The sequence below is a fragment of the Pelodiscus sinensis genome, chromosome 2, assembly GCF_049634645.1.
Source record: "Pelodiscus sinensis isolate JC-2024 chromosome 2, ASM4963464v1, whole genome shotgun sequence".
Lineage (NCBI taxonomy): Eukaryota > Metazoa > Chordata > Testudines > Trionychidae > Pelodiscus > Pelodiscus sinensis.
Window position 1 is genome coordinate 61,861,072 of NC_134712.1, and position 12,438 is coordinate 61,873,509.

General features: G+C 36.0%; 1 protein-coding gene across 2 annotated transcripts in view; it reads right to left on the bottom strand.

The window, feature by feature from the left end:
* Positions 1-226: 226 nt before the first annotated feature.
* The window catches only part of RAB2A (RAB2A, member RAS oncogene family), a 60,786-nt gene continuing 48,574 nt past the window's right edge, over positions 227-12,438 (bottom strand). The window contains exons 7-8 of one of the 2 annotated variants that reach the window (XM_075920649.1): positions 7,740-7,808; positions 227-1,615 (exon numbers count right to left, since the gene is read on the bottom strand). In XM_075920649.1, the coding sequence (XP_075776764.1) occupies positions 1,520-1,615; positions 7,740-7,808 (165 nt within the window). In that variant the 3' untranslated portion in view covers positions 227-1,519. The remainder of the gene's footprint in view (positions 1,616-7,739; positions 7,809-12,438) is intronic. The other variant, XM_006113633.4, reaches the window with a different exon arrangement.

Genomic DNA, 12,438 nt, shown 5'->3' on the forward strand with positions numbered 1-12,438 from the left:
CACACTTTTAAGCTTTATTTAATATTGAAACCATTGCTATTTTACACTTTGAGCATTATCACTTCTGATGTTAATGTTTTCTCTTTGTAGCTTGACAGCAGGTGTGGATGAATTGAGGGGGGACTCCATGCCCCCAGCTTTATGCCTCAGTCTCTGCTGGTCCATTAAACAAAATGTGTGGCTGAAATTTTTTATTTTAGGGACATATCTGAAACATGAACTAGCATCTGTGTCACCCCTTTATTTTTGATTTTATATATAAATATGAAAAATATTTGTTAAGTTTTGTTTCCTCATTTGCAGTCAGATTGACATTAATATCCTGCACCTTAACAAGTTTAAATATGTAAACAATTTTATTTTGCACTGTTAGCTATTTCATGATGAGAAAAAAATAAATTTAACCATCGCACTGAGTAAAGTACCAAAGCATTTCCAGTTTTGGCTTTTATCAAGATTTTCAATCTGGCAGATTTATTGTCACACCCCTTTCACAATAGACAAGATGCTTACCATATATTTAGGATTACAAGTTGCCACTGAAAGAAAACTTTACACAGTCACTGTACAACTAGGTTGAAAAACTGTCCTGCATGAAAAATTTACTAAGAAATCAAGTGGTAAACAAGAAAAAAGTAAGAAAAGATCAAAGTCTTCATAATGTGCCATTTTTAAAGGGCATAAATTCCCCCTGTATTTTTCATTCATTATACTGGGTTTTTACCAACAGTATTCATTAAGGCAAACAGCTAATCCATTTCTGAAGCGGTGCTGTGGAAATTGTGGACAAACAGCAAACATTTGGCATTAAAATAGTTAACACATATGTAGCCTCCAGTAATATACATTAAGCATTTTTCTTGGACTTGAGGATAATGGCAGGAGAGGATGAACATGCTAACAATGTCAAAAAGGTTTAAAATTCAGCATCCAAGCGATTTCCAATAATGTTTTTGTAGTTTTCAAGCTCTAAATAGTATAGAATTTATGCAAATGCATTAAAGAATTCTAGCTTGGCAAATACACCCAAGCAGGTTATTAAACTATATATACAGAAAGTAAATGATAAATACAGAATTAAAAGAGTCCTTCTGCTTTTCTTTATAGCCTTGAAAATTGACAAAAACTTGGACAGCTCTACAATATTAAACATTAGGTAACCACAGTAGCTGGGAAACCTAACTACACAAACTGATTAAAATACTCAGATGACTTTGTAGTGTTTAATACAATTCAGTTTTGTAGTCAAGGGCACAAGACAACATTTAAACAAAAATAATCACATCTATTGAACTAGAAATCAAATGTAAATAGATATGAATACAATCTCCAAAAATCTGTCTTTTAGTGAACATTAACTATTTATTCAAAGTTATACAAGAATTTGAAGGATAAAGTCTTCTTCTGCTGCATGAAACCAACTTACAATAGTTTCATGTCTCAGTTGAGCTGCAGTGGGGGGAGGGTGAAAGAACAAGTTAGTGGGCCCCATTTGGGCAGCTAGAAAGTAAAAATAGGTTCAACAGCAGCCTCCACCAGCTTGTTGTCCTCCCTGATTGCCTGCAAGTGTTGCATTAGTAGCAGCATGTTGAGGGCCAATTTTAATACCATTTGCCTGAAATAAAGAGTTGAATACACAGCAATTATTATTTTAAAACATTTTAATATGCTAACAATACTAAAATTAATTTACCAATTTTTGTTTTACGCACATGTCTGAAAGAAGTTCTCTTTTTACTTTCATATGTAACAAGCCACAGAAAAAAAATCTTATTTAGAACTGTGCTTGGTTACAAATAAGGAAGTAAAATTAAAGTGAAAGATGCTTTCCTTGTTTCATTTTTTTCTCCATTTCATTACTATAAAACAGAACCCTGCTTGTTATCGAACTGTTCACATAAACAGAGGAAAAATAGTATTTAAATGCTATTCCACATAAAGTAGCAAAATTTAAAAAATGCATAAATACATTTCTAGTGTGCACTTAAAGAGATTCAAAACCTCCATTGGTTAAATATAATGTAAAACTTTTCCTCTCTAGACAGCATTTATTTCCATGTTGAATCAGCTGTACAGGCTAAGGGCATACGAGTGTTCTGTGTCATCAATAATTTCTATGATCCCCAAAGACATGGCAACTTGCCAAGAACCCACACATAGTGTAGCTCTTTCATTCATCAAACTCACACTTATATCTTAACCCTCACTCCCTCAAGTGGATTTTACCTAAAAATACAGCACTTTGAGAAAAGTAATACAGTAGCTTCAGAAATTAAGCTCTTAAGGAAACTTTGCGTCACAGTAAATCTCAGATTTATAGTGCTTGGCAGTTGTTCTGCAACAGTAGTAGCCTTGGGGTTTCTGGCACTAGCTCAGTATTGACAGCAGCTGATGTGGTTTCTTTTCACTCTTTGACTCCTCTTTAATAAAAAGCATGCCCTATGGCTCATTGGTTTTGCCCCCTCTGGGCTGGTAGCAACTTCTTGAGGAATCAAGGAGTCAGACCTGGCACTAAGCCAAATAAATAGCACGGACTGTTGGCTCTTGACAGCATATTGCAATCAAAGCTCCATAAGGCACAGTAAAGCAGTCAGCTACTATATGAAACTCGACAGATACAATGAACATGCCTCTTCTGAGGCCCTGATTACTGTCCAATTTATAAAGCATCAGTCTCTAACTGAATGGCATCGCCTTAAAACCAACTCAAGATTCTCTGTTACATTAATCAAAGAATTCTGAAAAACTATGAAACAAGCTGGATGAAAAAAAGGATATTAATGTAATAGAATATTAATAAACATTTACAAACAACTTATTTGAGAAGTTTTGTTTAAAGAACCTATGCCTAAGAGAGGAGTCCTATTTAGCCACAGGTCACATAGTTAAAGCAGCTGGACTGGTAGTGAAGCTTCTCTTTAATTCCTTACTAATAATGTCTACCACCATAACTAGAAGTAAATTTTTACTTTTTAATCTTCCACGTGGTGAGACATAAGCAAACGGGAGGTGAGACAACTTAATGCAATTCTGTTAACTTCTTTGCCCCATCTTCCCCCAAAATGTAGTGACTTTCACCACTATTAAAAAACAGTCAGATTGACATTACTAGTAAACAAGTACATATTGATTGGTGGCAGTGCACAATTCACCATGTGATTCCAAACAATTGTCCTTAGTGCTGATTTCAAGGCACATCTCTATGGGTGAAAGAAAAGGCTGTGCGCCAAGGACTAAAAGGACATCTCAGGCCGCCAGCAAGGGTGCCAATTAGTGCTGAATGTGCTGTTAATTTTTATATTAGTCCACTGAGAAGGTGACCAATCCCACCAATTTACTTCAAAAGGACAATGAATAACTGTATTAGATAGTCTTTCACATCTGATCACTGGTTCAAACTCAGTACAGGTCAGCAATGAAAGTTACCTCATCGACCAACCCAAACCCCTCTTACATTGAAAATTACTATGTAAGGGCCTATGATGCACTTGAGAATTTAAAGTACATACTGCATAGAGATCTACTGACACAGTACACACTGACCCAGAACAGAATTTTTCAGTTGTTCCAAGACAAGCTTTTTTTTTAGCTTTAAGAATTTCTTCACTACAGAACAAGCCATGATCATCTTTATTTTGTTACACAAATTCTTTACAGTGAACAGATACCTAAATCTGAATTATTTAGTCATTTCTTCAAGTTCTCAAAGTAAATTCTTTCCCCTGCTCAGTCTGGGAGTACAAGTAACTACTGGGCAAACTACAGGAAGACGTCATTTGATTTGTAAAAAATATACTGAACTGTAATTTCAATGGTAACCTCTCTGCAGTATAAAGGTGTTTTTGCTGCTCCCTGGTTAGTGGAAATTCTGATAATATTTCATCAGAAATGGGTCAAGCTCTGTATCATTCAAAGTCCTTTTCTCCTATGACAGTACCAAACATTCTATAAACACACAATTGAGAAAATATTTAAAAATCAATGCTTTTAAAATTATACATTAACACGCAGCCCTGTCAAAGTTAAAACCATTTTCTAAAATATTATAGATTATAATGTAACATTAAATAAATTAGTACACGGAATAAGTATCTCAAGTTTATTTGCTAGTGTTGTATAAAAAAGCAGTCCAGTGGTATTGATTATCATCTTGGTTTATTATGGCAAAGGAATTGTAATGAGCAGGGCTCGACAAATAGTGTAATCTACTCGCTCGTGGCGAATAGATTACACCCCGGAAGAGCTGGCGCAGAGCGATCTGCGCATGCGCAGAACCGCACGGGTGGTGAGCCCTGGTAATGAGGCATTGGATAAGAGGTCAGCATCCAGCCAGAAATTATTGGAATCCATCCGCAAATGGTATACTGTACACATAATTATAGACTATCATTAATTTCAATCCTAAATAATTAATTACAAAATTCTTGTTTTAACTTTGGGTTTTGATCATTTTTAGATATTAATGAGGAGAGAAAGAGTACTGACTAGTAGCTGATTCTACAGAGATTACCACTGTGGAGGATGCAGTTAAACATAATGCCTGGTGGCATCTTACATGCTTTAGGAAATGCACCCATAAACTGAATCTGACAATGTCGGAGAGGAAGTATGTTGAGCATCTGGAAAAAGTTGAAGATGCTGTGACAAATGCTAGCTGTGGACTCACCTAATGCTAGGTTCCCAACACCTACATTTTGAGAAGCACAAATAATTCTTCTACAGTAAGCAGAAAGTTCAAAGGCATCCATTAAGCATGGCTTCAACACGCAAGAAATTGTATGAAGCACTCAAGCATGAACACAGCAGGGAAAATAAAGTGGGTACATTGACCCAAGACACCCACACGTAACACTACCACATCTTATGCAAGAAACATATGTAATGTGTTACGTCAAGCCCTGTGCCAGGAATATATACATGTTACGTCAGAAGGACAAAGCAACAGAAACCTACACCAATTTTACTACTGTAAACTGTGACTCAGCTGGAGTTCATACATTGCCTCAAAAGGGCTCTAATAGATATGAAAGTGGTGGTGATGGTCAACACAGAGTTAAGTACAGAGTATGCTTTGAATAGCACTGAAGAACAAGTGCTTAGCAGAAAAGCTCTCAAGAAACTTATTGAAGATGAACTGTGGGATATGGATGTAGTTTTTGCAATTCTATCCACAGAAATGAATCGCAGCATATAGTGCCGCAGCTTTTAAGGACATCAAGAGGAAGAAAGCACTAATGTCAATACCAATATGAAGACTGTTAGCAGCTGTTAAGTTTATATGGAAAAGTATTCTATCACAGAATATATGGAAGTTTCAGGGATCCACAGTGGATAGCAAACCTAAAAAAATACTTTGTGACCTGTTCTACTCCTTTTAAGTGCTTCAGTATTTGCAATGACTTTGGTACCAGTAAGTATGATAAACAGAAAGCACAGAACAAAGCCTAATGTACATGTATTTGAGTGAAAGGCAAGTCTCCAATACATGCATGACAACTGAGACACACAAGTGTAATCTACCACTATAAGTAGCTGTGAGTTTATTAATTCTTTCCAAAACAGAGTATCTCCCTCAAGACTGCAACTGAAAAGTTAGATTCTTTACCAGACAGAAATGAATCAAGAGTTGTGCCTTCTCCCAGACACTGTCAAGGAGAGTTTTATATTTTGTGTGGTTGATAACTTGGAATTCCTTGAAGAAACAGCAGTTGGCAAGGGTACCCTTCATGCTACTATTATGGTCTGCTAATAGGAGTGAACTGATGGGGACCAGTCCTCTCCTCAAGTGCTATCTGGACCAGCAAAGAACTGTCCTTGAAGGTGCTTACTAGTATTCCCTCTAAGGTGTGCAGCACAGTTTCACAGGTGATTAATCAGGCCCGCCCAGTCACGCAGCTGTGCAGCTTACAAGGCATGGTCTTCCTAAGCCAGCACCTAGTGACAAAGTGACCATCATATTATGCTAGCAGAAACTTTTCAGCATAACAATCATAGATGATATGGAAGAGGTACAAGATCTAGATAAACGAGAAATTGCTAGTGCCTGCTGAGATCTGGCTGAACATTTATCAGGCAACAGGGAAAATACTGGATTTATGACAAACTGCTTGACACGTTTGCAAGGGAGTCAACTGAATACATTAATAGAAGGAAGATACTTCAAGCTATTGCACTGCCTTGTAAGCTACTGTCTCACACTCACACGAAGGATGAGTTAACTGCATACCTTGCAGAAAAATGCTCTAGCACACAAAGAATTATTCAGCACATTTTGTAATCAGATGGTGCAATGAAGCTGCTACCCTGTGCTGGTCAATGGAGCTTCTTCATAGTTCCCACGAAGAGGGTGTCTCTAAAATTGCCTTGCATGCCATCAATGCCACAGAAAGATATTATTACTAAGAGCCAGATTTCTGCCTAAGGCAGACATTCTACTGATATCTGACTTTGCCTAAGAATCTGCAAGATTTTGTTTTTGTGCATGCTGCTGGGAAACAGAATTGCTGTATCTCCTTCAGAGATATGATCCTATTATCATTAATAGCTGCCACACTACCAGATTTCCATGCTCTTTCAGTATGTGGCCCTACTGGAAGGTTGTCTGGAAAGAAGCAATTAACATACTGAAAGTCATTTAAATTCAGCCTCTGAAGTCTTTTTCCTCACTGTGAAAGTGATCAGAATGGCAGAGACAGTCACTAGTGAGGTAATGAATGGGCTGGAGGCATTTATGTACTTAGTTTACCAGTTGAACACCAACACTATGACACTTGTAGAACTACGGCGGTGAATGTTTTGCAAGAAGCAAAGTGACAATGGATGTAGTCATATCTGCCAGAAAGAAACGTGTAAGTGCAATGTGGATGATTATCAGCATGACCTGAATTTAGCAGTGATGTCTTAGACAGAAACAACACCAATGATAACTTTGATGAATAAATGTTTTCAATCCTACATATCAAGGCTAACCTCCCTAGAATTACCAAAGATAATGTCTTATGTGAGATCCCTTTCACTTAAAAAAAAAAAAAAAACCACCTCATATTTATAGCTATAATCAACATAATTATTGTTGGTTCATCCTAAGTGAGGTAGTGAGGTACCATTGTTTTCATGGGAGAAATAGCTTTCAAATGACAGAACTTGACCCTGTAATCTGGTAACTGATAACTCTGTAAGCTTTCAAACTTTCTGCAAATTGGAGGACCTGGAGCTAGGAGGGGCACAGAGAACATGTCACAGAGGACAACAGCACTCAAATTATGATTCTGTAAGATTTTTACACATCAACTGACGCCTCTCCCTTATTTGTCAATCACTAACCTGCCCACAGAATGAGATTTTACTATATTATGCTTTTTCACCACCTTTTCCACACTAGACAGCTTATGTAGTACATCTGGCACATTAACATGGTTTTCCCATTTACACAGTGGAAAATTATCTTTGAAAGCAGATGACACCATATGGGGATGTGGATGAAAGTGGATTTTCTTCTCTCTTTTGGGGATTTATGATTTTGTGATGCTTCACGAATGGATAGGGTCACTTAATGCTAATCTGTTTTCATCACAATAGTAAGTCAAGCTATATAAAAATAAAGTACAAATGCTTTACTGCAGTATGACCAAATATTGTAATACATATGTTACAAAGAGTGATCCAAAGTCTTACAAATTGTGTTTTTTAAAAATAAAATAACTCACTAGACCATGCTATCAGAATAGTATAAATGTTACCTCATTATTAATATCAAAGACTCCTTCTTGGATTTTCTCATAGATTTCTTTTGCTGTATTAATAAATGCCTGAAACAGAAACAAACAATCTAAAATTAGATCAAATTAATGACACAAAGCAAACGAGGGCATAAGAAAATACTCTTCAAAGTCCACTACGCACATGAAAGGTCAAATTCTGCTCTCAGGAAAGTCAATGTCAGTTTTACCATAGACCTCAATAAGTACCAAGATCATGTCCATTAACTTACCCAAAATAGCATGACACACAGCTTACAAAAAACTGTTTTTTGTATAGTATATGTAGCCCAAAATCTGTTGTCCAACAAAAACTGAGAAAAGTGGTTTTATAAATATATATAAATTACTCTTAAATAATTTATTTCTGACCCTTATGGACAGATATTGTGGTAGATGGTTCTCCCATCCTTAATATCTTTGTAATATTCTACTCTAGGTGAGAGTGTTTAGCTTTATAAAACTACAGGGTGTGTACAATATGATATAGGAATACTTTGCCTGTTGCATAAAACGTTCTAATATATTACTTAAAATTCACCTAATTTTATTTTTTTTCTCTTAATTCAATCTTAAACTTGGGAGGTTATAGGTAGTCATTTGAATAGTAAAATGTCAAAAATGTGGCTTTTTATTATGTCTTCAGAAAACATCTTTGAATTCAAAGTAATGACTTACCTATACAACAGTTAAGGTCAGAACTAACACATTAGTCAAATGTAAGGAAGTCACTAGAGAAAGATTAGCATCAATATTTATATACAAAATGTAATCTTGCCCTATTTAGCTTTATAGGGCACGTAACTTCTGAAAGACAATGTATAATTTAAGGTTTGATTGACAATGGATAAGATCTACAATCAATATTGAAAATCCAATTCTCTTCAGATTGAAACACCATCTCTGCTCTCATACAAAGGGATTCTATCTTCTGCCATAGCTGATGTGGATCTAATTCAAATATAAAAAAGTAAACAGGGTTCATGGAGAGGAACAAATCATACCTTTCCTCATTTCTACACTGGAAGCATTTGACTGCTGAACTTGCCACCAGAGCTTTGTTTCCTAATTAACAGGACTGATATGTTTTCACCTTTAAAGGCCTTACAGCTCCCCAGAGTAATCAATCTACTGCAGCTCAATTACTGCACCAAGCACACACCACAGCCAGTGAAGGAGACTTGAACGACTGCAGCAGGAATGGAAAGATATGAATATGCATAAACTCTAAGTGGGTGATCGAATCATCACAGAGGGTCATGAGAATTTGCAGCAAAATAATGAGGAGAATTAATCATTGCAGATTCACAAGGCACTTAGAAAGCGAGTACGTTTTTCAAATGTGTGTTAGAGTTGAGGAGGAGAAGAAACTGGCTTTCAGCCAACTATGAATTGATTCACATTCCTCAGAAATTCAAGTTTTCAATATAAAGAAGAAACTTATCTTTGTTTCTGATAACAGACCAATTATTGCAATGGCCTTATACACTGGACTAATTGAAATCTATGGTCAAAGCTTGAGAAATTCACACAGCTGGAAGCTCTTATGTGGATATTCACTTGTTCCCATTAAACTACAACATTAAACAGAACCATGAAGTCCTGAAAATGTGTTATGATAGCTTCATGTAAACAAGCACTTAACAATTGGCGTATAGAAGACAACTAGTCCTAGAAGTCATTATCTGAGCATGCCTATCTCTTTCTGTTAATTTTATTGAAATAAAAGGTAATTTATCAAAGTTAAGTTCCAAAAGCTTTGTTTATTTTAGATATAGAAAACTACATTGTAACTTATGAGCATAAAGTTACAAAATACAGTGGTATGACTCTCTAAAGAAATACAGGTATTTCAAAAGTAGCATCAACAGATAACTATTTTAGGAGTGCTTCTGTCACTCATATGAAATAATTGAATATAAAACATTTTTGTTCAGTGACCTTGCAACCCTGATTACAACCATAGCCTATATTCCACAAGGTACTTAAGCATGTGCCTAACATTAAGAATGTAACTCTTGACTTCAATGTGACTATACACGTGCTTCATGTTAGGCACACACTTAATGTTGTAGGCCTCAGTTCAGCAAAGTACTTGTGTGACTAACAGTGGTAGAAAAAGTAATAACATTCTCATTAACTGGTTCTCTTTAGACAAACTTAAGTAATAGATTAACCATTTGGCACTGGTGGTTTTGCAGCACCAACTATTAGCAGTAATGCATTAGCCTGCTGCACTGGGAAATAACTTTAAAACTGATTTTAAACTACTTCATGTTTTTCACATACTATAAGAGTATTTGGTAAATTTACTTTAACATTTTCTTCACTGGCACGGACTTTGAAAGAACTAATCAGCTACTGAAGTGAACCTTTTCAATCTACCACTAAAATATAAATAAAGAAACCTACAGGTAATGTCATAGGAATTAATGCTTTAGAGTCAACCAGTGGTTCTAACCATAGGTAGATTTAAAATATGAATCTTAAGAAAATTAGCCAAAAATTGCAGTTGCCTCACATTAAGAACTCTATACAACTATTCTATAGAATCCCAAATAGCAAGGGAAAGTGGATGAACTCAGCATAACTGACTTTCTACCCAGAAGTCATTTATATGCTGATTATACCATGCAGAACATTCAATATATATTTTGAAAGTTTACGTATTTATGTTCCACAACTATTAAAAATAATCACATGCAGGAATCACTGTGTGCAAATTTAAGCTTCAGTTTTTCCATCGTCATACATTAAGTATAAAAGTCACAGTGAGATTGTTTGAACGGTGTTAGGTCAGTCTGCATTGGAAAGTTAGCTGAGGGTGAAAATAAAAAGATGTCAAGAATTTATGGACCTTCTGATTCCCTTAAACCAAACAAATACAAATACTTACTGGATAAGCAATGTGAGATCAGTATTCTCAACAACCCAACTCACCTTAACCATCCAGGATGGGGCGGGGATACTTTTTTTTGAGGGGGGGGGGGGAGGAGAGGGAGATAGGAAGAGGGGAACTGACCCATAGAAAGATTAGTCTGAGGCCACACACAAGTGAGAAGCCAAACAAAAAACAGGTTCTGTACCCCTCATCTAGGATATCAGGTGCAATAAGTATTGTATCTACACTCTACCACATAAGTGAGACAGGTAGCCTTTCCTCACTGGCCTTCACCACTAACAAGCAGGAAGAACTCTGTCTCTAATAAGGAGTCCAGATCAGGAGCAAGTGAACAGCTTGTCTACGGCTGTTTTAATACTTCACCAAATCCACAAATAAAGAAGGATCCATTCACAGAAATCTTGAGATTAAGGCACTGGACTGGGACTCAGGAAATGTAGATTCTATTTCTGACTTTGCTGCAGGCTGAGAAAGAGACACGGAGCAAGTCACTTAAAATACTGACTTGCTTTTCACGTTTGTAAAGTGGGGATATCACATCACCTTTCTACCCTAGAAGTTGGGGGAAAGGCTAAATCCTGCATAGTTTGTGTGAGGGTCTCACATGAGAGCTACAGAAAAGTCTAATAACTGCTGATTTTTTAAGCATCGTGAACAAAAAAGTGTAAAAATTAAACAAACACAGCAAAAGGAATCAAATTCTTCCTTTGCTTAAAACTGAAATACATCAACCTATTTTCTGTCGTATAACATGCTGCCATCTGGTGGCCACATTAAAGTTACCAATTGTTAATTTGTTCAGCTGAATCAACAATCTGAAATACTATTAAAAATTTATACGTAATGCACATTAACAATTTGAAAATAATCAAGAAAATATAAAAAAAAGTTAGAATTTTAGTCAACCAGAAATAAATGTCATCCCCATACAGACAACTCCTGTAGTTAATTTTCATTCTTATCTTCCAGTAGTAAATAAAATGCAACAGAGCACACATTGTTCTAGAATTAATGTATGACAAACCAAATGCGTGCTTGGAAGCAGAAGTGAAGCACAATATATTTTCGTATTAGAAACTGAGATAATATCAGTGAATATGCCTATGAATTGTCACATCAAACCTGAAGTGTCCTCTGGTCTTTAAAAAGTGAATTTAGTATGTCTAGCTGTGAGGTTTCAGATCCCTTATGTTAGCATAGGGATTCTGCAAGTTATATTAATTAATCTCGGTTAGCCAAATCAATATGTTTAACAGCTTTTTATCACTCTGATTAAAGCTTAAAAACCTAACTGTATCTATCACCCACCCAAGAAAGCTTAACTGGCAGAAGTGAAATAGTGTGTGCTTTTTAAAAAATAAGTTTACTTTGGAAAAAGGCTCATCTGTAAGATCACTTGTTGAGGGGGTTAATTTTTCTTTTTTTTAAAATATATATCACTTCTTAGTGTACAGTTTCTAGGGCCATCTTACATCCCATCTGTCATCAAATATTATCACTGTGGAAGTGAATTACTTATATGGATAATTAATAATAGAAAAGAGTAAGGTGTTTGTTTTGTTTTTTAGTTTCTCTCAGTGCAATTCAAGAGCTGGAAACTAGGAGAACCAGCATCATGTGACCAGTAAGTTTTCCATGACCAATCTGATAATTTCCCAGGTGACTGGTGCCAAGATCTGAATACCTGGGTTAGCCTAGTCTTAGTTATGAGAATTCCCACAGCAAAGCCCTCTTCATGTTTTTCTCTTGTTTCTAACACTTGGTTGTGCATCTAGGGGC